Source organism: Octopus bimaculoides, chromosome 3 (assembly GCF_046866305.1).
Source record: "Octopus bimaculoides isolate indiv1 chromosome 3, ASM4686630v1, whole genome shotgun sequence".
Lineage (NCBI taxonomy): Eukaryota > Metazoa > Mollusca > Cephalopoda > Octopoda > Octopodidae > Octopus > Octopus bimaculoides.
The window spans coordinates 76,786,479-76,813,394 of record NC_142930.1 but is presented as its reverse complement, the minus strand read 5'-3'; the positions used below and the strand labels follow the sequence as shown (position 1 = coordinate 76,813,394).

At 36.9% G+C, this 26,916-nt stretch overlaps 1 protein-coding gene across 2 annotated transcripts in view; it reads left to right on the top strand.

The window, feature by feature from the left end:
* Positions 1–26,916, top strand: part of LOC106871622 (protein scribble homolog) — a 772,291-nt gene that overhangs the window by 199,894 nt on the left and 545,481 nt on the right. For both annotated transcript variants that reach the window (XR_016241095.1, XM_089349239.1), the window contains exons 4-7: positions 12,739–12,883; positions 22,931–23,003; positions 23,573–23,618; positions 24,202–24,285. Coding sequence is in view for 1 of the 2 variants with exons in the window: in XM_089349239.1 (XP_089205365.1) it covers positions 12,829–12,883; positions 22,931–23,003; positions 23,573–23,618; positions 24,202–24,285 (258 nt within the window). In the remaining variant the exon portion in view is untranslated. The remainder of the gene's footprint in view (positions 1–12,738; positions 12,884–22,930; positions 23,004–23,572; positions 23,619–24,201; positions 24,286–26,916) is intronic.

Below are 26,916 nucleotides of genomic sequence, written 5' to 3'. Positions count from 1 at the left end.
TAGTTTTCTTCAAAAACAAATTCCAGTATTTCAGTTTACCTTTATGCTACACCTGTTGTTCTTTGCATTGAATTCAACTGATAATCTAGTGCTGTTCACAATTCTTCTATATTAAAATTTTTTTGCATACCCAATTGAATATTAGCTGATGACTCATTTTCTATGGTGATGCTTAAACAAAATTTTAATATTTTTATATTTTGCTCAGTTTACCTGTATTTACCTGTAATTAGAGTCACTTTGAGACAAAAGTTATGCAATAGAATTAAGAACCCTTTCTCCAGTTATGTTCTAGATATCACAATAATATGTTGGTAAGTAAAAAGTTACAGCTGTTTAATGAAACTAGTCTAAATTCATGATTATTTTAGAATGTAATTGAAACTCACGAGGGGTGTATTTTGGTCAGAAATATAGTAACGAAAGTGTTAAACAGAAAACATCTGTGAAACAAACCAGCTAATCATAGCTGCTGCTAATGTCATAGCTAACATAGTAGGCTACAAGTGAAAAACTGAAGATATAAAAGCAAATGAAAAGAAAGAACCAAACTGGAGGAAGAGAATACAAATGAAGCTGGAAAAGACACAAAAGAACTGGGGCAAGTGAATAGGATAATGAAAGGAGAACTCACAAATAAGGTAGTAATTAGAAAATTGTTAGAAAAAGTTAGAAGGGTAAACAAACAGCACATGCAAAATTGACACAAAGGGTGATAGCATTAGAGGCTAAATTGAAAAGATATGATGCTAGATGCAAAGTTTTCAAACAGAATAGACTGTTCCAATCAAATAGAAGGTGCCTATTTGAGGAAATAGAGGGAGGCCAACACCAGGAACTGATTCCAGATGTGGAAGAAAGTAAAGAATTTTGGGAAAGGCTATGGAACAGGCTAGCGAGACATAAAAAAAGCATGGAGTGGCTAAACAAAAGTAGAAAGATAACTTGCAACTGTACCAAGACAAAAGGATGTCAGAATTAATCTATATGTAGTGAGACAGAAGTTTTTTTAAAAATAGCAAATTGGAAGGGACTAGGCCTGGATGGAGTGCAAGATTATTGGTTGAAGAAATTTACACAGTTGCATGAAAGGGTTGCTGCACAACTGGATGACTGCCTGCACCAGGGTCACATCCCTGACTGGATGACAAGTGGACAAATGCTGCTATGCCTCAAAGATCCCTTGAAAGAGAACTTGACATCAAATTTTCGACCTATAACCTGTTTACTACTAATGTGGAAGCTTATAACTGGTGTCTTGGAGGAAGAGTTATACAACCATCTAGAAAGTAACAATCCAGAAGAGCAGAAAGGATGCAGGAAACAAAGTAGGGCAACAAAAGATCACTTATTAGTTGATAAAATGATAATTAGAAATTGTAGACACAGATTGACAGGATTGAATGTAGCATGGCTAGATTACAAAAGAAGCATATTACATGGTACCACACAGTTGGACAAGTAAAACAATGAGCATGTTTGGAATAGCAAAAAACATGGAGAAAATGCTTCCTGAAAAAGTATGAAATGTTGGAATACTGAATTGATTGAAAGAAACAATAACTTGGAAGTGTGAATATCAAATGTGGAATATTCCAAGGTGATAGCATATCTCCATTACTATTCATATTGGCCATGGCATCACTCACTATTATACTACGAAAAGTTAAAATTGCTTACAATTTGGGGAAAAGAAATGGTCAAATAAATCATCCCTTTTTCATGGAGGGTATAAAGGTTTGTGAGAAAAATGAGGAACAGCTTGAAAGTCTTGTTGATACTATCTACATTTTCTCAAATGATATAGGTATGGAATTTGGGATAGAAAATGTGCTATATTGGAAATGAAGAAAGAGGAAGATTTGAAAGAAACCAGGGAATTGAAATGCCAAATGGGCAAACAATGAGAAAGGTTTTGAAAAGACAGTACTATAAGTACTTGGGATACTGGACGTAGATGAGATAAAAAATGAAGAAATGAAGCAAATTACCAGAAGAGAGTACACAAGGGGAGTCAGAAAATTATTGCAGTGAAAGCTGAATTCTCAAAATCTTATTGAAACAATTAATTCAAGAGCAGCACCCTTAATCAGATATGAACTTGAAATTATAGATTGGACCAGAAACGATATAAAGAAATTTGACAGAAAAACTAGGAAGTTGTTGATTATGTATGGAGCCCACCATCTAAAAGCTGATATCAGATGGCTGTACTTGGGGAGAGACCAGGGTGGAAGAGGTTTAACAGCAGGGGAAGAATGTGTACAGATTGAAAGAAAAAGTCTAGTAGCATATTGACAGAGCAGCACAGAAAATCTACTAAAAGAAAGAACAGGTGATGAAGCATGTAATAAGAAAAAAGGACAAGAATGAAATACAAAGAGAGCATGTCAGATCGAAGAGAAACCACTGCATGGCCAATTTTGGAGAGCTAGTGAAGACTTATGTGGAACAAAAGCCTGGGTTTGGTTAAAAATTTGGCAATTAAAAAAAGAAACAGAGAACCTAATTGTTGCAGCCCAAGATCAAGCAATAAAAACAACTTGAGAAAAATATATAGAGAGAGAAGGTGTCAGAAAAATGTAGAGCCTGTGGAACCTGGAACAAGGCAGTGCCACACACTGTGGCAGAATGTCCCAAGTTGGCACAGGAAGATTATAAGAAATGGGGGCACAACCAGGTTGTAAAAGTTTTACACTGGTAACTGTACCAGAAATGGGGATTTGAAGCTGGAAATACATGGTACAATCACTAAGTCAAAAGAATACTAGAATCAGAGAAATGTATGATTCTGTGGGACTTTCCTCTTCAAACAGACAAGAAGTTAGAAAATAATAGACCACATATTACAATCATAGATAAGGAAAGCAAAGTTGCTTACTTATTGACCCATCATTCCTGTTTATTTCCACGAATGTAAAGAAAGAGGAAGAAGAAAATACAGTCTCCTAAAATTTGAAATAGGAAGAATTTGGAGCATGTGAACAGTAAAAGTCGTGCCTATAGTAATTAGTGCACTGGGAACAGTAAGCAAAGTATAGACTAAAGACGGAAGGAGATTGAAAGAGAATACCTGGTAGAGCTCCTACAGAAAGTTTGCCTCTTAGAGACAGCAAGGATTATCTAAGCACTTGAAAGATTGCCAAAAAGGTGTGGATACCTAAGGTTACAGGTAGTAACCCAGTACCCACATAAATCCTACCAGGAATAAGACCAAACCTGGGCTTTGTTTCTACAATACTGAAAATACTAATAAGAAAGTAGTAATAATAATGGTGATGATTGTAGTAGTTGTCATAGTAGTAACAATAAAATGGTGATGAAAATAGCAAGAAAAACAAATCAGAGAAGAAGCATGTCATAAGATGAACATTGGAGTAAGTGTATTGGTGTGGTATGGAGTAGATAGCAGCTGAAAATAAGCTATACAGTTATCCAGCCATAAAATTCTCTGATCTAGCAATAGATAATGTGCTGGTGATGGAAGATATTACTGATGTAGACAAACAGTCTTTTTGTTATCTTCTTCACTGGACGCTGCTCAAGTGGTTTGTCACAACACAGTCACAGAGTAATGCGAGAGAGAGAGCAGTAACATTTGACCCCATATAAGGTGGTCAGTGAAAAGGAAGGGAAAGAGAATAATGACTGAAAGAATTAAACTAAAAATTCATACAGTTCCTCACAACAAGTAAATCAATCAATTGACATGGTAACATAATTAAAATAGTAAGTAAACGAAGTTAGCTAGTTAGTTAGTTTCATTCATTGGAAGGGATAGAGTTATTAATTTAATTACTTTAATTGTAAAATTGAAGGAGAGCAGAGACTGGAAAAGAGGAAGCTAATGATAGGAGGCAAAGAAAATCAGCAGTAGGTCTCCAAATGTTAAAGCATAGGTTACATTAGTTCAAATAATAGTCCAACTATTAAGGGGATAAGCTAAGGACATATCCTTATCATGTTCATCATCATCATCATCATCATCATCATCGTTTAACGTCCGCCTTCCATGCTAGCATGGGTTGGACGATTTGACTGAGGACTGGTGAAACCGGATGGCAACACCAGGCTCCAGTCTAATTTGGCAGAGTTTCTACAGCTGGATGCCCTTCCTAACGCCAACCACTCAGAGAGTGTAGTGGGTGCTTTTACGTGTCACCGACACGAAAACGGCCACGCTCGAAATGGTGTCTTTTATGTGCCACCCGCACAAGAGCCAGTCCAGGGGCGCTGGCAACGATCCCGCTCGAAAGACCCCATGTGTCGCCCGCACAGGAGCCAGCCCGGGGGCACCGGCAACGACCTCGCTCGAAAAACTTCATGTGTCACCCGCAAGCCGGCCCAGGGGCACCAGCAACGATCTCGCTCGAAAGACCCCATGTGTCACCCGCACATGAGCCAGTCTAGGGGCACCAGCAGCGATCTCGCTCGAAAAAAACCTCATGTGTCGCCCGCACATGAGCCAGTCCAGGGGCACTGGCAACGATCCCGCTCGAAAGATTTCATGTGTCGCCCGCACATGAGCCAGTCCGGGGGCACTGGCAAACGATCCTGCTCGAAACATTTCATGTGTCACCCGCACAAGAGCCAGTCCAGGGGCATTGGCAACGAACTCGCTCGAAAGATATCATGTGTCGCCCGCACATGAGCCAGTCCAGGGGCACTGGCAACGATCCCGCTCGAAAGATTTCATGTGTCACCCGCGCATGAGCCAGTCTAGGGGCACCGGCAGCGATCTCGCTCGAAAAAAAACCTCATGTGTCACCCGCACATGAGCCAGTCCGAGGGCACTGGCAACGATCCCGTTTGAAAGATTTCATGTGTCGCCCGCACATGAGCCAGTCCGGGGGCACTGGCAAACAATCCCGCTCGATACATTTCATGTGTCACCCGCACAAGAGCCAGTCCAGGGGCTCTGGCAACGAACTCGCTCGAAAGATATCATGTGTCGTCCGCACACGAGCCAGCCCGGGGGCACCGGCAACGACCTCGCTCGAAAAACCTCATGTGTCACCCGCACATGAGCCAATCTAGGGGCACTGGCAAACAATCCCGTTAGATACATTTCATGTGTCACCCGCACAAGAGCCAATTTAGGGGCACTGGCAACGAACTCGCTCGAAAGATATCATGTGTCTCCCACGCACGAGCCAGCCCGGGGGCACTGGCAACGACCTTGCTCGAAAAACCTCATGTGTCACCCGCAAGCCGGCCCAGGGGCACCGGCAACGATCTTGCTCGAAAGATTTCATGTGTCGCCTGCACATGAGCCAGTCCGGGGGCACTGGCAAACGATCCCGCTCGAAAGATATCATGTGTCGCCCGCACATGAGCCAGTCGGGGGGCACTGGCAACGATCCCGCTCGAAAGATTTCATGTTTCGCCCGTACATGAGCCAGTCCGGGGGGCACTGGCAACGAACTCGCTCGAAAGATATGTGTCGCCCGCACATGAGCCAGTCCAGGGGCACTGGCAACGATCCCGCTCGAAAGATTTCATGTGTCACCCGCACATGAGCCAGTCTAGGGGCACCGGCAGCGATCTCGCTCGAAAAAACCTTATGTGTCACCCGCACAAGAGCCAGTCCAGGGACACTGGCAACGATCTCGCACGAAAGATTGAGGTATGACAGATAAAGGTTTCATAATGATACTATTATTGGGCTATGGATGGTGAAGGATGTTGAGGTTATAATATACTAAGAGATGGGAAGCAAAAATGGATAACATGGAATGAGATGAAACAAGAAGAGAAAGCAAAGAAAAGGTGTAATTCCATGGTAGATGGAACAATTCTCAGATAAGATAAAGCTTCGCACGATAGACCAAAAGGACTGGTATACTTTAGGTATATTATGTGAAATTGTATTTGAAGTGAGGTTCAGGAAATATAATAACCATAACTAAATTAAAGGGATATGGGTGTATTATAAGGGAAAATAGGGGAATATATGGAACCTGGGATTATATAAAAAAAACTACAAAGGTTGAAGTTGACACATCTGGTACTCTGGTAAAATAAAAGAGAAAATCATGAGACTAGTTGGGGGTTAAGCTACCAAGAGATCTAGGATAGAAACAAATAAAGCATTAGCAATCACAAAGAAAAGTTAAAAATTTTAATGATTGAGAATTGGAAGTTAAATTGTTTTTTTTTTTTTTTTTTTTTGGACGATGAGACCACATTTTATTCAAAATATGAAAAGGAATATATTGTACAAAAGAAAAACAAAAAAGGAGGAGAAAGAAAAGGGCAACAAAAAAAATATCAATGTAGCACCAAGTACTTCAATTGGTCACACACCACAAAGTTCAATGGAACCTACTGAAGTAAACCAGCATGCTTGCAGCTTTACCACAGGTGATGGTGAGACTAAGGTGTTGGAGAAGCCAAGCGCCCTCACAGGTATCACCTGACACCTTGGTATGGTGAGCTGTTAACAATGCATTGGCCGTTAATGACCCAGCCCCTCCAAACATCTCAAATGCCACAGGCTGGAAGAGATAGTTCACTGCCATGTCCTGATACTTCAGGGTTTTGTTCCGTTTGACTATGGAAGCAATGACCCATTTACTGCAGCATCCTGGATGTGGGAGGGAGCAAAAGAGTCACAGACTGTGGCGTCACAGATGAGGCACCTACCTCTTACCCAGGGACAGAGGTTAAGACCATCTGGTCTCTTCCCATCACTTCTGGATAATACCACCAGCTCCGGAACTGAGAGTATATTAATCCAAGCCAGAGCCTGCTTAATGATAAAGTTTAGCTCGGTGTGACAAGCAAAATGACCAGCATTTAGGCAGCAAGACAGACGGTGAAGATCTGTGGAATTGAGGGGCCTATCACAGCAACATCTCAATTCCCTACTGGCATCAGCTCCCATTCTGAGTGTGATGGAGATGTGAAGCTCATCTAGACTGAATAGATCTCCAATGTTGGCCACAGGCAGGGCTTCAATCCAGCTCCACCCCTGAATTTTGCACCTGCAGAAAGTAGGCAGCATCTTGAAAATTGATCAACTTGATCGAGGAGAGTGTTCTAAGTAGCACCTGAATGCAGATTGTTCCATACTCTCTGCTTTCATCTATCCTCAACTGTAACAGGAACTGACAAACCCAGCTCTCTCCACTGTAACTAAGATTTATCCATCTTCCTGATGGATCTAGTTTGTGTTGGAGAGAAGAGGATGTTGCCTACTAAAGAGCAACAAGCATGGATGGAGGAAAGAAAATAGGGAAGCGATAGAGATGAGCCTTTGTGCAGACCTAGAGCCCCAAACCATTTGGGTAAAGCAGACTGGTGACAGGACTCTGGGGAGGGTCTGACATTGACCAAACATTTGAGTTTCCTGAAGATATGATGAGAATCTATAAGAGGGATTAACTCTGAGAAAATACAATAACTTAAGAATTGACAAGTAATTCCTAAGTATAAAAATACCTTAGTGGGACTCAGTTACCTCAAGATTTTCTAAAAGTTGCCCAAGGTTAGCCATTTTGGATCAAAAGATGGATTCAAAAGCTTGGTCAGAATCTGGGGCTCCAAGAGAGCACCATGCTGCTGAAGGAGGAACTGTAATAGAGGGGAAGAAGTCTATGAACAGGTTTACAGTCTGATGATGTAAAGCTGGGTGGTTGATGAGCCAGAACTTGCGTTTGGAACTGTTAACTCTAAAGCCCCTATAACCAAGTTCTTCAGTCATCATCCTCACAGTTGCAAGGACCTTGTCAGGAGGGCCTTCCAAACAAGCATCATCAAGATATCAGACATTCAAGTGTAAGTCAGCCCCCATCTTGGTAACATCATCAATATCTGGTGCAAATAGAGCAGGTCCAAGTGGGTCACCCTGTTGGACTCCAGTGGCAGATGGAGTGAGATGGTCACCAAAGGAGAGGCAGGAAGGCTTCTGATAAGTTTGCCAAGCAGAGTGTAGGGCATTTTTCATAAGGATGATGTCCTGGCTAATAGAATTGAAGGCATTCCTAAGGTCTAGTTTAAGGATGACCTTTGGGGATTCAGAGGGCAAGTTAGTGAAAGCTCTAGTAGTTTGAGAAGTAGCCTCACAACCTAGCTTAGTACCTACTCCTTGTTGAGTAGGGGAAAATTTGGTGGAAAAGACAAAGGAAATGTTAAATACACAGATATAATAAAAAATAAGAAAATTGCCAACAATATTAGAGAATTTAAATATAAGCACCCCTATATTTTAAGGTGAAGATACTTAAGTTTTCATATAAAAATTCATTTGAAAATCTAAGATTGCTAGAAATAACCTGGGTGATATTTATATAAAGTACAAGGAAATAAAGTCAAATGAGCAGTGGGGAAATATCTATGCAGCACTAAAAAGATGCCTGTATCTTTGTACCTACATGTAATCCAAAAAGGATTGAACCATGTTATATTTCTCTTAGGTAACATCTTCATTTGTATAAGCTGTATTTGCATCTGTGAATGAAATTATCCTACTTGGTGTTCTTGTAAATTTGTCTGTATTTGTATATCACAGTTCTTTTAAGTGTCAGTATTCTGTCTTCTGTATACCACTGTACAGCAATGCTTTATAACTTTTTCTCACTAGTATTCTGTCTTTGTTCTGACAAGTATATAGTTATGTAATGTGGTACATACTAGACAAGATAAGTTCTGCTGGTCACTCCCCAATTTTGATACTATATAGGAGTGTAATTGAGTTCTGTTGTTCATATTTGAAAATGATTCCCTGATGAAATTGATATAAGAATTATTGGTACAGCTGAAGGAATGAAAACATTGATATTGTTTTGTTGTGCTTGCTCTGTTCATGTGTTATAAACTATTTCTCAGTATATGCAACACGATATATAAATGTGCATTTTACATGTGAGTTTAGGTGCTTCATACAGTAAGCTGTATTAAGCTATAATGTAATTGGTTATCTTGCATACAAAGCACATTACAAAGATGTGTGTTTATATATACACATACACACACATTTGCATGCATTTACAAAGAGCTACTATGCTTATTCAATAACAGTGAGTGTCCATTTTTATAGAACTTTGTATGTGCATCCATGCATGTGTGTTCATGTGCTTATGTGTGTCTAAGTATGTCTTGTCTATGTGTATGTATGAACACTTTTTTTTATTTCCATTATTGTTCAGAAATGGCAACAACAGAAGAATAATGATCAAAATTCTTGTTTTGAGGCTTGCAGAGGATATGCTTGAAATATTTCCAGTTACAAGGTCTTATGTCTTAAGAGTAGATTGATGTATTTTGCCTATACAGTGTTTAGTCTATATAAATAAAATCCGTTTTGCGATGTCAGCCCACTTTACTTGCTTGGTATCCCCTCCTCTTCCCTCGATGATGTTAGTCTGATTTACTCTCTTGCCATAACCTCCTCTTCCCACGATGTTAGCATTCCAATAAAAATAAGTAAATGAAGAATATGATGATGATTGTCTACTGGTATCTGTGTGTGTGTGTGTGTGTGTGTATGCGCATGCATATGTGTAACTGTATGAGACTGAGAGTGTGCGCATGTACGTACCTGTATAAGACTGTGCATTTGTGTGTTGCCACATAACTTTAATCAGAAATAACCAAAGTTTTATTTCCCAAATTGTGAGCAGATGATAGTTGTATGTATATATCTAATATAATAAATGTGAATGTACTGACATTTTTCCAACTTTAATAAATCCTTTCTACTGGAAGCACAAGGCCTCAAATTTTGGGTGAAGGGATTAATTTGATTACATCGACTCAGTACATAACTAGTACTAATTTTATCAACCCTGGAAGGATGAAAGGCAAAGTCGACCTTAGCAGACTTCGAACTCAAAACCTAATGGCAGACGAAATACCGCTAAGCATTTCACTTGGTGTGTTAACAATTTTGTCAGCTTGCTGCCTTAATATAAAGTAATATAATAAATATGAATGTCAATGTGTCACACTTTTTCAACTTTACTCCTAGAGGCCGTAGCCCAATATAACATACCATGAATAACATACTCCATGAGTAAATTAAAAACATTATGGACCGAATCCGGACCCACAATGCTGAAATTTTGGATTCCCAAGTTTTCATTATTGTGATTGTTTTCGGTGATATTTTTACGTGACTTTTTGTGTCAAATTTTTTTGTATGATAACAATTTTTATAATCTCAAGACTAACTCTGTGAGGAAATTAAAACATTCTGGGCCGAATCCGGATTTCGGAGATTTTATTTTACATGATTTTTTGTGACGAATATGATCATCATTGGGATTTGACTCTGGAAGAAGCAATTGCAACAAATTCTTCAAAGCAAGTCAGAGATCTCTTTGCAGATCTTCCCATTCGGAGTCAGTTGCTTAAAAGCTGTCCTTTTGGGCGGCTTTTAAGCTAGTGTTGAATAAAATCATAATTAACTGATCCTCCTGTATTTTCTATTACCTAAAGCCAGTAACTTTTCAGCACTCCCTCGCATATATAATCTAATGTACACAGTATAAAGATATGAATTTCTTGCTTTGGAGACACAGGTCTAGGCAGGTTTTTATAACATTCCTTACCAACCTTCGGCTTGAAGATTGCTTGCAGACACTAGGCGTGTCAAAGCCCTAAACTTGTGTCCCCAAAGCAAGAACTATATGTAGATTTTATCTTTATTCTCTGTATATGAAATGATATTTATCTCTCACTGGATGGACTACTTGCTTTGTTTATTTTACCTTAATGGAACAGTAAACTACTTACCTACCCATCTCCATCCATCCATTCATACATGCATGCATACATAGCTGTTTTCCCGTATACGAGCAAAGCCATTGTTAGAAAGAATCATTGAAATGAGTCTTTGATGATGCAATGTGAGACCCTTGTATGACTCTTGAGCCTGGCCAATGATTTGCACATTCTATTGCATAATGCATAGCTGTACTGGCTGATAGAAGGAACAGGTGCCACAGCATGAAATCTTTTGACATGCCTTTTCAGTCCTCCAACTGAAAAGCACACCTTTCCACAGGTTGCACATGTTCTGTTGTGAACAACAGCCGTATCACAATTTACAAGATGTTGATTCCTGTGAGTTCTCTGATAGCTGACCAGGCCTGAATGACTCAAGTATTTCTTCCCACAAATCACACTCATAAACAGCAACATTACCTTGTCTTAAATAAAGGACATACAAGCATAAATAAAGACATACAAGCAAAATTTGAAGTTTACTATTATCTTCTCTCTTTTGTCTTTTGCTTGTTTAAGTCATTAGACTTCAGGCATGCTGGGTCACTGCTTCAAAGAATTTTTAGTCCTTTTTTTTTGTTTTTAAAGCCTGGTACTTATTCTGCCGGTCTCTGTTGTTGAACCATGAAGGTACTGGACATAAAGACACCAACACCAGTTGTTAAATGGTTCTATGACATGCATGCGCACATGCACACACACACGCACGCACACACACACACACACACACACACGCACACGCACACGCACACGCACACACACACACACACAGACACACACACTTACATGTATCTATCACAAGTTTCTATCTGCCAAAATCCTCTTACAAGGCTTTGGTAGACCTGTGCCTATAGTGGAAGGCACTTGCCCAAGGTGCTGCACAGTAGGACTAAACCCAGAACCATGTGGTTAGGAATCAAGCTTCTTATTTCACAGCCATGTTTGCACCTATATAAATAAACACTGAGTGAAGAATATGTTTTTATTTAGTTTTGGAAGCTTTTTACATCAATAAAAGTTCTCAATCAGAAGTGCATAAAGTTACAACTTAGAATTAGAAAAAATTTTTTTTAGCAATAACACATGAACAGTTGTCCACTGTATCACATCATTATTCACTCATTATAAGCCCAACTAGATAAAATTTGCCCAAAGATTTTGGTGACTGTATCAAGTAATAATTTGTATTTTGTGTGTTATTGTGTAACTCAAGTCAGAATCATTAAGCAAGCCTATTCCATGTTGACAGCTAACTGAATGCTTAAGAACAAATAACAATTCTTTTTCTTATTGACATGGGTGGTACAAAACAGGTTTTAAGCAAGAACTGAAACTGAGTAGAATATTCAGCTCTCTAGGTCTGACTTTCCTTTCTACAGATATTTAATTGCTTGTTTTATGTATTGATCTTTATGAATGAAAGCTGATCTACCAGAAACTATAACTGTTGTTCAATATTTTCTTGGTTAGCTCTCCCCAATCATACCCTTGGCACAGAGGTAGATAATCAGTTGTTTAAGAATAAGCTATAAGTCTTGTCATCTGTAATGTCATGCTTTAATGTTATTTGGGCTATGTTGTACACTTCATTTTTCCATACATTAGTCAGACTGCAGTGTACTATTTAGGGCATGTTACTGAGGGATGGACAAACTTGACTCAACGTGTTGTGGTTTTCTCATTCTAGGATTCAGTGGTGGTGGTTGATAATCTTGGACAAAATTTGTATCTAATGTGGCTACTGATGTTCATTTAGTATATATTTATTTGCAATTGTCTAGATTTGGTAAATATTTTCAGATTTCCTAAATGTTGCAATGTTCTTTTCATATAGTGTTCATGTGTGTAGATGCTTGAGCTATGTAAGCACAAGTAGATATTCCCCATTGAACTGTAGTATGTATGTGCATGACTAATTAATTTTTTTCCAATTTCTGTAAATAGTTTTTCTATATGTGTGTGTGTATTTGTACTGATTGATCTATTTTCATTATTGTTATTTCAACACAGGAGTTGGGCCAGCTCAAGAAACTTGCCCAGTTAGATGTGTCAGAGAACCATTTAGAATTCCTGCCAGAGGAGATTGGGGGATGCCATAATATGACAGATTTGTGCCTTTCTCAGAATAATTTAGAGACATTACCTGAAGGGATTGGTAAGTAATAACATAGTTACATATAATGATGATGATAATGACCTAGAAAAGAATATCTTTCATTGGCATGATCAAAGGTTTGTAAGGAACAAGCATAAATCAATTGAATCAACCCTTAGTACATCAAAGATCATAACTAAATACCATAAAACACTACTGTTTGTACTACTCCACAATAAATTAGGCTTGAGATTTTAAATGTTAGCAATATATATGGAGTGAAAGGATTTGAATTAGAAATCATTAAGAGGAAATTCAAGACCATAACATGTTCTCCTTTAACCACCTCCATGTAATTTGGTGCCTATGAATAACAATGAATTATTATATTGTAATACATTTGTGCCCTGAAAGTGTTTTGTAGGAACAAAAAAGAAAATAAATGATACATATGTATATTTACTTACATAATATTTATACAACAGTAAAAGGAGCACTCCATTGGTTACGACAACTAGGGGCCCGGCTGATATGGTCAACGGAATGGCCTGCTCATGAAATTAAAGTGCAAATGGTTGAGCATTCCATGGATATGTGTACCCTTAACGCAGTTCTCAGGGAGATTCAGCATGACAAGGCTGGCCTTTTGAAATACAGGTATTACTCATTTTTGCCAGCTGATGGACTGGAGCAACGTGAAAATAAAGTGTTACATGTCACCGGGAATTGAACTCCTGACTGTACCATAGTGAGCTGAATATCCCACCCACTAAGCCACGTGCTTTCACAATGAATAGTTGTTTTTAATACTTCATGATCAAAAGTATTCATTACAGAATCATTAATCCTCTTGCTTTTATAGTAGATGAGAGATTGTAACCTTCATGCCTTATCCTAGGACATCTTTTTAATATCAATTGCAGCAGCTCTTCTGTACAGCATATTGCTTTTTGCTTTAATCCTGCATTGACTTGTTTGTAAGATCTGATCTCATCAATTTGCCCATGTCTTCCTCAGCCTTATTGTGATCTGAAGAAAACAAATGTTGCACCATTCAGACTCTTTTTGCACCATGTATTCATACCAGCTTAGTTGTTTCTCTTGCATAGACCTCAATACCTTCAAAACTCAGTCTCTCTCTCTGTTTATACAGATTACTTTTTTTTTTTTTTTGCCATTCATGCAATTTAACACATTTCTCTCCAGTTTCTGGAAAGAAATGTATCGATTTTGTATGAAAGGTTAGTATTCAATACCCATATCACTATATCATACAATATAACAATCCTTGCACATGTTTCATACAATTTGTTTTTCGCACTGAGAGAGAAAACTTAGCTCCCATAGCTTCTTCCACCCCAACAGACACACACACATACACAAATATATATATATATATATATATATATATATATATATATATATATATATATATATATACACACACACATACACACAGGGGTTGGACTAAATGATGGAAACACCTAGCATTCATAGCATCATAATTTTGAAATATCTATAAAATCATCAAAAGCTTGTTTATTTTTATGTTTTTTGATTTATTATTTGTGTTGCTTAATATGTTTTGCTAACATTGCTGTTCCTTTTCAGATTTCATCAGAAAAAGGTAATTAAAATTCATTAAAATCACAGATCTGTTGGACTTTCAAAGAGGTCAAATTGTTGGTGGTCATATGGCAGGCGCTAGCATAATGAAAACATCCGAAATGTTTAGTGTATCAAGAAGTACTGTCTCGAAAGTAATGACAACCTTTGATAAAGAGGGAAAAACCTTCTTGTGGAAACAAAACTCTGGAAGAAAACCAAAACTTTCAGATAGGGACTATCAGACTCTTACGCAAATTGTTAGAAAGGATTACAAAAGTACAGCTCCCAAAATTACTGCAGAGCTTAATGACCACCTCAAGACCCTAGTTTCCTCAAAAACTGTTCACCAAGAGCTGCACAAAGCTGGATTTCATGGGAGGGCTGCAATTAGAAAACCACTACATTCAAAAACAAACATTGCAAAGCATTTAGAGTGGAGTAAAAACCTACAGAATCATTTTCCCGCTTGAGTCATCCTTTTCCTTCTTTCGGACCACCAGCTGAGTATACATGTGGAGACAGCCAAAAGAAGCATCTGATCCAGACTGCCTTCTTCCAACTGTTAAACATGGAGGAGGATCTGTAATGGTCTAGAGGTGGGGGGCTATATCTTGGAAATCTGCCAGCCCAATGGTTTCCCTTCATGGCAGAATTAATAGTCAAAACTATTATGTGATCAAATTCATTCCTATGGTTGCGGAACTGTTTCTGAAGGGAAACACAATCTTTCAGGATGATAATGCACTAATTCATACAGCTAACATTGTTACTGAATGGTACGAGGAACATTCTAGTGAAGTTGAACATCTTATCTGGCCACCACAGTCCCCAGATCTTAATATCATTGAACATTTATGGTGCATTTTAGAAAAACAAGTAAGGAGTTGGTATTCTCCACCATCATCACTACAAGAACTAGAGGCTGTTTTAGCTGAAGAATGGACAAAAATTCCTTTGGAAACAATTCAAACTTTGTATGAGTCCATACCTTGTAATATTCAAGCTATAATTACTGCCAAAGGCAGTCCTACCCCATATTAAAATAAATTTGTTTGAAATTTTAAGGTTTTCTATTATTTTGTCCAACCCCTGTATATATATTACAAAATATTACTTTCCTCTCCAGTACCCATTCAACCAAATAGATGCTATCAAGTATGGAGATTGGATCTTAAACTTTCTACTTTACAGCATTAGCTTATTTATTCACAAATATGTGTGTTTGTGTAAAGGAAAGAGGCATTCTTTCAGAGCAGATCAACATATTCAATCAGAAGATAAAATACCATGTTTAGATGGAGTAAAAAATTCACTAGTACAAGCATCAAGTATATATGAGGTCAGGAAAAGTACATTTTAGATTTTTTTTTCATGGGGAGATGGGAATACAGGAATTCTTTCTATAAAATGACAATGGTAGAAATGCTAAATTTGTGAAATGCTAAGATGTTTTCCTTCTACATTTTTACTCTGTTATATCAACAAATTTTAACTTGTGGTAAATCATTAATTGCCTTTGGAATATATATTAGTTATGAACTTTCATCAAGAGAAAAGCTGTTAAATAGAACTTGTTATTGATAGATTTGTCATCAGCTTTTTCATATGGTAAATCATGCAAATTCTTATTAAGCAGAAAATTATAATAAACAAAGTAATATCTCAATGCAATCTGACTGAAGTACAAGTCTACAGAAACTGAATTGTGCATATATATTTTTTCATATATCAATTCAGTACTAGAGTGGTATACTTTAGTCATTTCTGGGATCCATGAGAAAATATACTCAATCTGAAATATAACAAAAGATTTATCAAATACTTAATAACTCCCTCCTACCTCATGATAATATCTTTTTAGGTATTAGAAAGAGGTAGATGGATTAGGCTATTGTGACATAAATATTACTTTGAATAGTATATCTCTAGGATTGAGGAAATCTTAATTACCAGTGTTGTTGATTCAGCTGTAACTCTCATGTAGAAATCTTTTGTTAAAGTAAACAGTTTATAGTGCCAAATCTTGGTATTTTATGTTCTAATTTTTTAATGAGGGTTAACTGGCTGATTTTAACGTGTGTGGACAAGATGCTAAATGCACTTTTGCCAAAGCACAAGAAGCCGAAGGCAAGAAACCAAACGGACTAAAGCCAAACGGATGCAATAATAAAAAGCAAACCATTCCTACCTACATAGTTTAATGCACTCAATTCACCAATTTGGCACTTAAGATTTATCGAAATTAAATTTTAATTTTCATATATCTTTTTGGCATCTTGCCCATTCGGATTTATGTCTGTTCAGCATTGTGTCCATTCGGCTTCTTGGCTTTGTCTTCTTGTCCTTCAGCAAAAGTGCATTCAGCATCCCGTCCGTGTACCTATTTTAAAGCATAAGAGAGTACTCAATTTATAGACCCATTTTGAGCCATGGAATCAATTGAGTTTTATATTTGAATTTTTATTATAACTTAAAAGCTTGAAATGCTTACTGTTAACTTTCAGCTGAAAATTTTAGTTCTAGAAGGGAATTTATATTATTCTTGTTGTCTGGACTTGAAACTCATTAAATATGCAGTTTACTTTTATCTTCTATTAAAACTTGATGCCTACAAGCATGCACTTTAGTTCCTAGATTAACAAAGTAATTATTGCCCAGGATTTAAAATGATTACAGACTTAGTCTTGTGAGATGAAAAGCTTTTGGAGTGTTTTACCATTATTACATTGAGATGTTAACAGAGGAGAAATAAGATCAGACCCACACTATTACTTTTTAACACTTTTAAAATGATTAACGTAAATTTACACACGCAATGGACATGCTTTAAATCGGCGACATAATTATATGTCACCTGACTTAGAACCTGTCGCCTGAGTTAGTACTGGTCCACCTGCTAACTGATAGGCCGATTACATGTTTCATATAGATGTTTACAACCCGATAGGCTGGTCCTACCACTCCAGCTCTGTCAGCTTCATTGTCACGTCCTGTTTTGTCAAATTTACAGTTGTTGCATCCTACCACTCCGGCTCTGTCAACTCCATCATTGTGTCCTGTATCATCGAATTTATGGTCATTGTGCCAAGCTACACCAAGCTCCACGACCTCACCAGTTGTTCCTTCTGGTTTAGACAATGATTCAGAGAGTAAGTATTTTCCTAGTTCAGAGTCAGATGATTCCAGTAGCAATGATGATATTCTGGTGAATCAAGGGTACAGGTGGGCAGCAGTGAATGGCCCTGACAACAGAATGTTGTGTGGCATGCAAGAGACAGTTTCATCTTGGGTTTACTGGTACACCTGGCATAAAGGCAAACCTTGAACATGGAAGTTCACCAATGGAAATCTTCCTCAAGTTTTTGACAGATGAAATGTTCCAATATATAGCGGACAAAATGGATGACTATGCTGAGAACCATCTCCAGCATGTCAAACCCAGGCATGGCAGTGATTGGTTTCCAACCACAGGGGATAAAATCAAAGTTCTGCTTGCCCTGCTGATACTGATGGGCATTGTGAAGAAACCAACCTGGCGTCATATTGGAATTGGGATCCAGTCATGTTGGCACCTTTCTTTCTAGAAATGATACCTTGTGATCAATTTTTGGTGCTTCTTCAAAATCTACATTTCAACTCGGGAGAGCACCAGGATAACAGGCAACACAAAATAGTCTTATCATTGACAAAGTGGCTGAAAATTTCAGAATGTTGTATGTCAGCACACAGGACATTTTTATGGATGAGAGTTTGTGGAAATTCAAGTGAAGGCTCTGATTCAAACAATACAACCCGACCAAATGTGCCTACTTTGGAGTCAAGGTTTATAAAGTATGTCAGTCAATTAGCAGAGCCTGTGGGTACACATGAAATTACACAATCTACACTTGTCAGGACAGATTGAATCTTCCAGCGTCTACTCTAGCTTCAACTGATGCCTTGTTGTTGCTGAATGAAAACTTGTTTGACAAAGGCTACAATATTTATATGAACAGCTGGTTTTCCTGTCCAAACCTCTTCCTGAAACTGCAGGCAAGGAGGACTAATGCCTGTGGAACTGTAAGGATGCACAGGAAAAATATGCTACCTGATCTTCACAAGATAAAACTTTGAAAGGAAGAAACAGCATAGTGATGTACCAATAGTAGCATTCTTGCTCTAGTGTGGTATGACAAGAAAAGTTTCTGCATGTTATCCACAATGCATTCTGAAAGCATGAAGGACACTAGGAAACAAGATATGGACAGTAATACCATAATGAAGCCAAGTGTAATTGTTTCATATAATGAAGGGATGGGTGGGGTCAATTGCTCAGATCAACTGGCTGACACACAAATCGGTGAGAAAATTTGTGAAATGGTACAAAAAAATTTTCTTGTATATAGTTGACGTGTGTCGTGAACTCACATTTGATTTGGCAGATACTTGGTGGTGTGGGGGATCGATTGACATTCAGGAATCTATTGTTCCATGAAATGAAAGAAGTATCAGACCTGCCAAAGTACAGAACACATGGACGTCCCAATGCTGAACTCAGTCCTCACTGCATGGTGAAGGGACATGGACATTTCCACAACTCTTTCCCCCCCCACCGCTAACAAGACAAATGTTTCAAAGAGATGCACAATATGTAAAGCAAAATGGAAACATAAGGAAACTAGATACCCTTGTTCACAATGTGATATGCCACTGTGTGTGACACCCTGTTTTGAACTCTACCACACTAAAGTCAGTTTTTGAATTCATGTGATTGTAAATACATGAAGTTGATCTGACTTATGCATTCGAGTGATCTTATTCAGGAATAATATTGCATGAGTGTCCTGCACAGAGATATAGTTTAGGCAAATAAACAGTACTTGCACTGAAACGGTTGATGAAAATATATGATGAACCATTGTTGTACACTAATTGCTGATCTCAGCTGAGATCATTACCATCAATGCAACTTAGTTGCTTGATAAAGAGAAACCATTGTCATGGGGTTAATATCTAGATAGAAACATTGTTGATGAAACAAACACAAACTCACCTTAGCCATATGGTGCTAATTACCCATCACTAGAAGAAACAAAATATAGATTCAGTTATTGAAACTGTAGCGTCTTCAGCTTTGAACTCAGAATATTTAAGTTCAAAGTTAAATTCACTTGCAATTAGCATTACCATATTTGTTAATGTGATCAGAACTACATTATCTCCTATATATCCTTGGATATACAGGATCCTATATATCCTTGGACCTTAGCAAAATGCCTACTGACATATTTTCCTGTCAGTCATTTTTGGTATCAGTTTTGATAGGCATACCCTCATGGTACAGGGATCAGAATATAAATGATAGGGTATTGTCAAAGGTGCATGAGTAGTGAGTAGTAACTTCACATGAATGCAAAGGGTGTGGTATAGAGAATGCAAAGACTAGTGAAACCTGGGTATATAGAGGGGGTGGGAGACAACAGGATAACAATGATACAGTGAGCAGAGCAGTGAGAACAGGATTGGGGAGCGAGAGATAAGCATAAACATAGTGCATAAAAAAGAGATGTGAGGAAGAGAAGGCATGTAGTTTGGTTTGTTGGGGTAGGGTGTATGAAATTTTGAAATTTCGTCAGTGGGTGCTTATATATTAGCGGTTTACAGTTATGTAATTTTATCTGATCTTTTCGATTAAATTTTACTTTTATGGGCAGATAAATTTAATTTACAGGTGTAAAATCAATAACTTTATGGATAAACACTAAGATCAAAATTCTTAATGTATTAGAATACATTAAGAATTTTGATTTTAGTGTTTATCCATAAAGTGTTTATAGTGTTTATCCTGTTTGATTTGTTACTAAAATAATCCCAGATGTCAACTGCCAACAATTTTGCCACTTTTCAAGATTAATTAAGATACGGTATAATCAGTACAAGATTTTATTCTTTCTCTATATTTCATTCATTTTCATTGAAAATAAAGTACAAAACTCCTTTACTAGTCAATGTATATTGGCTATGTATTCTTATACAATTTAATGAGTACATTTACATAACAGAATGCATCTAATAAAACAGCTCATTAACAGGTGGGATGAAGGTGAATACAGGTGTGTACCATACTGAAAATTAATATGCATTTCTCACTTTCACATATTATATGTAATAAAATGAAATGAATATATAATTGTATTTCTATCAAACTAAAAAATATAATTATGCCATAGTTCTGTCATTGAATTATTCATGGTAATTATACTTGAATAAAGGTGGGAAAGGCTTTATCTCACATTATCTCAAAGCTATGAGAATTCAATAGTGTGATTTGTTTATTTTCAGTTCAAACAAATAAAGGGGAAATATTTTCAGCTGGTTTTGACTGGTCTGAACACTAAAGGGCTAATGACATGTAAAAAATTATGTTTTGATTTGTACAGTTTTTTAATACTTAATATCTAGGTATTTGTAATTCAATTAAATAGATATGTTTAGAACTTCGGTCAGATGTAAATATCAACAAGTATTGGCTTAGTTATCCATTTTACAAGATGGTATTGTAAACTTCCTGGACTAATTCTGTAGTGCACTAACAGATGGCGGTACATGGTTGCGTGCACACTGAGAGCTAGCAGTGACCTTCATCAGGCAGTGTGCCAAGTGACATCACTGTGTTTACTTTGCAAGTTGTGAAATTTGTGTTTTGAGGATCACATGTATGCTGTAGTCTGCGATTTTGTCATGGACAGAAGCTGGGACAAAAATCCAGTGTAAAATTTTGCATTAAACTTTGGAAGTCTGCTGCAGAGACATTGAGCATGCTTTGGCAAGCTTATGGCGATAAGGCAATGGGTCTTACACAATGTTTTGAGTGGCATGGGCATTTCAAAAGCAGAAGAATGTCCCTGGAAGAGAATGAGCCATCTGGAAGATCTGCCAGAAGCTTCATCCCCAGAAATGTGGAGAAAATTCGTCAGCTTGTGCATGAAGATCATTGGAGGACAATCAATGACATTGCTGATGTTGTTGGTCTGTTGTGTGGGTCTGTGCAGGCAATTCTAATGTCTGAATTGAACAAGCTGTGTATCTCCGCTAAGTTTATCCCCCACCTGCTGACCACTGAGCAGAAAGAACATCGTGTTGAGTCTGTCAAGATCTCCTTCAATGTGTCACTGATGACCCATTCTTCATGTCGAGGATCCTGAAATGAAGCACCAGTCATCACAATGGAAGGGTGCTTCATCTCCATGACCAAAGAAGGTACAACAGAGCTGCAGCTCAATCAAGAACGTGCTCATTATTTTTTTTGACAACCGTAGTATTGTGCATCAAGAATTTGTTTCCCAGAGCCAGACTGTCAATTGAGAGTTCTATTGCAATGTTTTGAAATGTTTGAGGGAGGACATTTGGCGAAAGCAACCAGATCTGTGGAGCATGAAGAAAAAGATTTTTCACGGAAACAATACACCCTGTCACCAAGCTCTCCTCACATGTGAGTTTCTCACCAAAAGTGACATGATATTGCTTCTGCATCCAATCTATTCACCAGATTTAGCACCTGCTGACTTCCATCTTTTCCTCAAAATGAAAAGGCTGCTCAGAGGTTCCCATTTTAATACCATTGTTGAGATTCAGAGTGAATCGCACAAGATCTTCAACTCACAGAAAACAATTTCCAAAAGTGACAAGAATGCTGGGACTGCTGTATTGCAGCACAAAGTGACTATTTCAAAGGAGTTGATGTTAAAACTTAAGTAAATCAGTTATTTTTTATTAAATATAACTAGTCCGGGAACTCTTTGATACTACTTCATACAGTGGTATAAAATATGTTCCATTATTATTAATAGAAAGAAATTATAGTATGCATCAGTCATTACTGACAGTGTTTTTGTTTTCATAAGTGAAAAACTTCAGAAAATTAAAAGATTTCCATGTTAACTTTTAAAGAAAGGCTTTTTAAATAGGCTGACTATAGGCTTATTGATAGTGATAACCTGTTGAAACTGAAATGAGGTCCATTCTTGTTGGCTGTGTTTTACTCTTTCATTTTTCTTATTTCTTCTGACTGATAGCAAGCATAAACCAGAATGTGTATGTAAAATCCTCCTACAATGTTTTTCAAATTTAATTATACACATATTTTTGGAAGCTTAAATTGGAAGCCCAAATATCTTGATAAGCTTGATTTTGTAATAATGCAAGATAATGAATGATACTCCATTATATATTTAAAAACATGTTTTAGATAAGGCACCTGTAATTTTTCTATACCAGTCATTTTGTTCAACCTGATGACTAATGTGTTTTGCATAACCCAATATTTCAGCAACTATTTTAAAAATCCTGCTGCTTTCTTTAACTTTTTTTCTAGAGAACTATTATTTTTGTTCTTTGTGATGCTGGGCTCTACATCCTCCTGCTAAATATCTTTATGCATGTTTTTTTTTTAATCATTTTAACTCTATGTAGTATTTTGTACATATTTTTATTTACATTCAGTGACATTTTCTGTTTCAGGTTTCTTAAAGAAGCTGTCAATTCTGAAATGTGACCAGAACAGACTTGCAACATTAACTGCACAGATAGGAAAGTAAGTTTATCAATTAGTTTCTGTTCAAAATTTTACTTAGATATACTTCAATTATTGAATGCTATAATCATTCTTTGAATCTATTTATGAAATACACCACCACTGCCCATTGTTCTCCAGTCAATGTATCTATATATTGTCTTTAAAATTTTTCTGCTTCTAACCAGCCCATCAAGTACTTTTTATGCCATGTTTCTCTATTTACAAGTAATTTTTCAAGTTGAATGAATAACTTTTTTGACAGTCAGCTTCTGTTGTACTGGAGGCATTTCTCTATGTGTATACATCCTCCAAACACTACCCTTCTACAATCCAAACTAAGCATGAAAAACTGCCTCTTGCATCTAGCCCATGATGCCAATATTACCCATTTTCCATATACTTAATTCTGATAAGCAGTAGTGTTATAATGATATAATGATATAATTCAGTTTTAAACATTTTTTCAGCTGAATTTCTCTTTTCACTTCAGAATCTATACTATTGAAAAATAAAGAGTTTACTGTATATACTGTCTATGTATTATATACACTTATACTATGTTCACTGTATTTCTTTTCCTCTTTCAGTTGTGAATCTCTCCAAGAAATGATTCTGACTGAGAATTTCTTGACTGTAAGTGCACCTGCAACACAGCAAATTGTTATCCCTCTGCTTATTTAGATGATCCGACTAAAACTTACAATAACTGAAGTTAAAGAGTTTCTATTAACTGCAATATTATTAAACTTTTCTTGCAACCAGTGTTGTGTACTGGTATACAAATTACCTTATTCGATTTGTCATAATCAACTTATTTAAAAAGCCTTTCTTTATAAGTTAACATGGAAATATTTTAATTATTTGAAGCTTTTCACTTATGATAAAAAAAAACTAATATAAAATGAAATTATGAAATAAGAATGAAGTAAAAATGGGTGAAAATGTCAAAATAGCTCTCACTTTCTGTAATGTGAATCAATTTTAATATCTTTCAACATAAGATTTTAGATATTTTTTAAAGTCAACAGTCAAGAAGATGATTGGGATTTGTTATTCTTTGATTGTAAGAACAACAGTGTAATATTAACTTTAAATACATAAATAAACAACTTAAATTATATATATATATATCAAAGCTCTCTTTCATACTTATACACTCCAATATTAAACTCACATATACACACCACCTACTGATATTGGTTATCTTCAATTTCAGGAACTGCCAATAACCATTGGGAAATTGGGAAATATGAACAATCTCAATGTAGACCGCAACCGTCTGACAGATATTCCTATAGAGGTTGGTACATGTTTTTAGTTTTATCAGAACAGGTTTCACCTTCATCATTATTATTAGAGGATAGCAGAAATGCCACAGTACCTGATTTGCTGCATTTAATTACATCCCTCTGAGTTCATATCTTGCCAAGGTCTACTTTACATGTCATTCTTGCAGAATCAATAAAATCAGGAACAATGAAATACTGGAATTGATTCACTACACATTTCCTTTAAAATTTGTTTTCTTGTGTCAGTGTTAGAAATGCCCTAATGCAGTACTAAGCAGTGGCTCTCATGGCTTCTGGTCTTAACTGATTGGAAGTGTTAACATGTACATGTTTTATTTTGGTGTAAAATTATTCTGCTCAGTACCACAGATTTGCTTGTCAGTTGCTTGGCCTTAACCAGTTGAACATTTCCCTTAGTGTCTGACAATATATGCATCTCTGATCAGAAGCAGCAGTGGGGGAACATCATAGTCATGGGTTGAGAAGGATTATTTAGGGTTTGAATAATTCACCTCTGGAAACTTGGGTGTTTTGTTCATCATCCTTAAACAAACTTTATTTAGGAACCTTTTGAGTAAGATGGCCTACTTGACCTGAAGAAAATTCTATCAGGGCTCCACTTGCAAGGTCACATGCTGTTTATCTTGATATGAGATTACCATGCTATGCACATATGGTTGTGATGCATATACCTGGTATACCCCAGTGTCACTTTCATGGCATGCATTGCTCTCTCACTCATTAATAATAATAATAATAATAATAATAATAATATGAGAGAGAGAAACCCTGGTGGCAATAGCAAAAATAAGGCTGGTGGTTTAGTGCAGATGCTGTTATCCTGCTATCCTAATACAGTATCAGCAGATAATAGAGTAAGGAGGAGGAAGTGGACCAGCAAAGAAAATAGGATAGTGATGCAATCAGTGCTACTTAGAAAGTGAACCTAAAAGAAAGGATTACAGAAAATGAATGTTGACACTCGAGAAGGGTATGTTTAAAACGACTGAGCAGAGACTAGTAGACCAGGCTAATGTTATTAGAAGAAAATTAGAGGTGAAAGAGCTCACAAAAGAACTTGAAAAAAAAAAGACCAAACAATAGAAAAGCCAAACAACTTGTTTGGGACAACTGGCACCAGCAAGTTAAGTGAGGAAGATTGTGGATGAGTTGCAGAAAGCAAGGAATAAAGAAGAAAGAATAAGATTACCAGCATTAAAAGGTGCCAATAGAAGGAAGTTGCTAGATATGACAAGGAAAGTTGGTTCTTTTATCAATGGGATAGATACTAAAAATATAGGTGGCACTAACTTATTGAGCTATGCAAGGGGTAGGGTAGAGGTAATATTTACTAGGAGATTAGGTATTTCTCAAGGAAAGATTTAGAAAGAGCAAATGTGGAGGAGGAGATTAGAAAATAAGGTGAAAACTTTAAGACAAGATCTGATAAGAATTGAAGCCTGGAAACTGAGCAAGTTAGGAAACACAAGATTTAAATTTTCTCTTGTGAAAAAATAGTTAGTCAACAAGAAAGGATTTGGGATAGTCATGGAAGAGTTGAAACAGTGTATCATAGCAATTACAGGTAAGCTTTCTAGATATCAGAAAAGAACAAATCAGTATCAACAGAACAGCTTGCTTGAGACAGACCAGAGGAGATTTTATAACCAAATAAATAGTGTAGAAGAAAGTACTGAAGATGAAGAAACCTATTGCAGAAAAAGCTAGAAAGTTCTTAAATAATATTTGGGATAAGCCAGTCAGTCATAATGAAGATGCAAAGGAGAGGTAGTTAGTGAGAAGCAGCCAGATCTAAGACTACCTAGTGCATTAATGAGTAAAGTGTTAGGAAAAATGCTGAATTGAAAGTTCCCAGGACCAGATTCAGTTCAAAAGTACTGGCTGAAGAAATTTAGTAGCTTACATAGGAAATTGAGGGAACAACTTCAGGATTGACTGAATGGAGGAGTAATACCAGATTGGATGACTAGAGAGAGAACAGTACTCCTTGCGAAAGACAACAGCAAGGGCAATATAGCTAGCAATTATAGATCAATCACTTGCTTACCATTAGTGTGGAAGCTGTTAACAGAAATGCTTTCAGAAAGCATTTACAAGCACCTTGACAGCCAGAATTTGACACCAGATCAGAAAGGTTGCAGGAAGAAGGCTAGTGAAACGCATGATCCATTATATACAGGCAAAGTAGTTCTAAAAGAAGTGAAATCGAGAACGAAAAAATTAGCAATAGCATGGACAGATTATGAGAAAACCTATGACCTGATTCCACACTCATGGATAAATGAATGTTTAAGTATATTCAGTATTGCAGACAGTATAAGAGAGTTAATTGGCCATTACATGAAGAAATGAAAAGTATATCCCTACTCAGGTAACAAAGGCTTAAGGAAAGTTAATACCAAGAGAGGAATTTTCCAGGGAGATTCATTATCTCCTTTAATATTTGTGTTATGTTTAATCCCACTCAGTTTAGTATTAAGAAAGGCAAAGACAGGACATCAGTTTAGAGATAGTAAGGGAAAAAATTAACCATTTACTATACATGGATAATTGAAACATTTTAGTAAAAATTAAAAAAGAAAAAGATAGAATCTTTAATACAAACTGTAAGACTCTTCAGC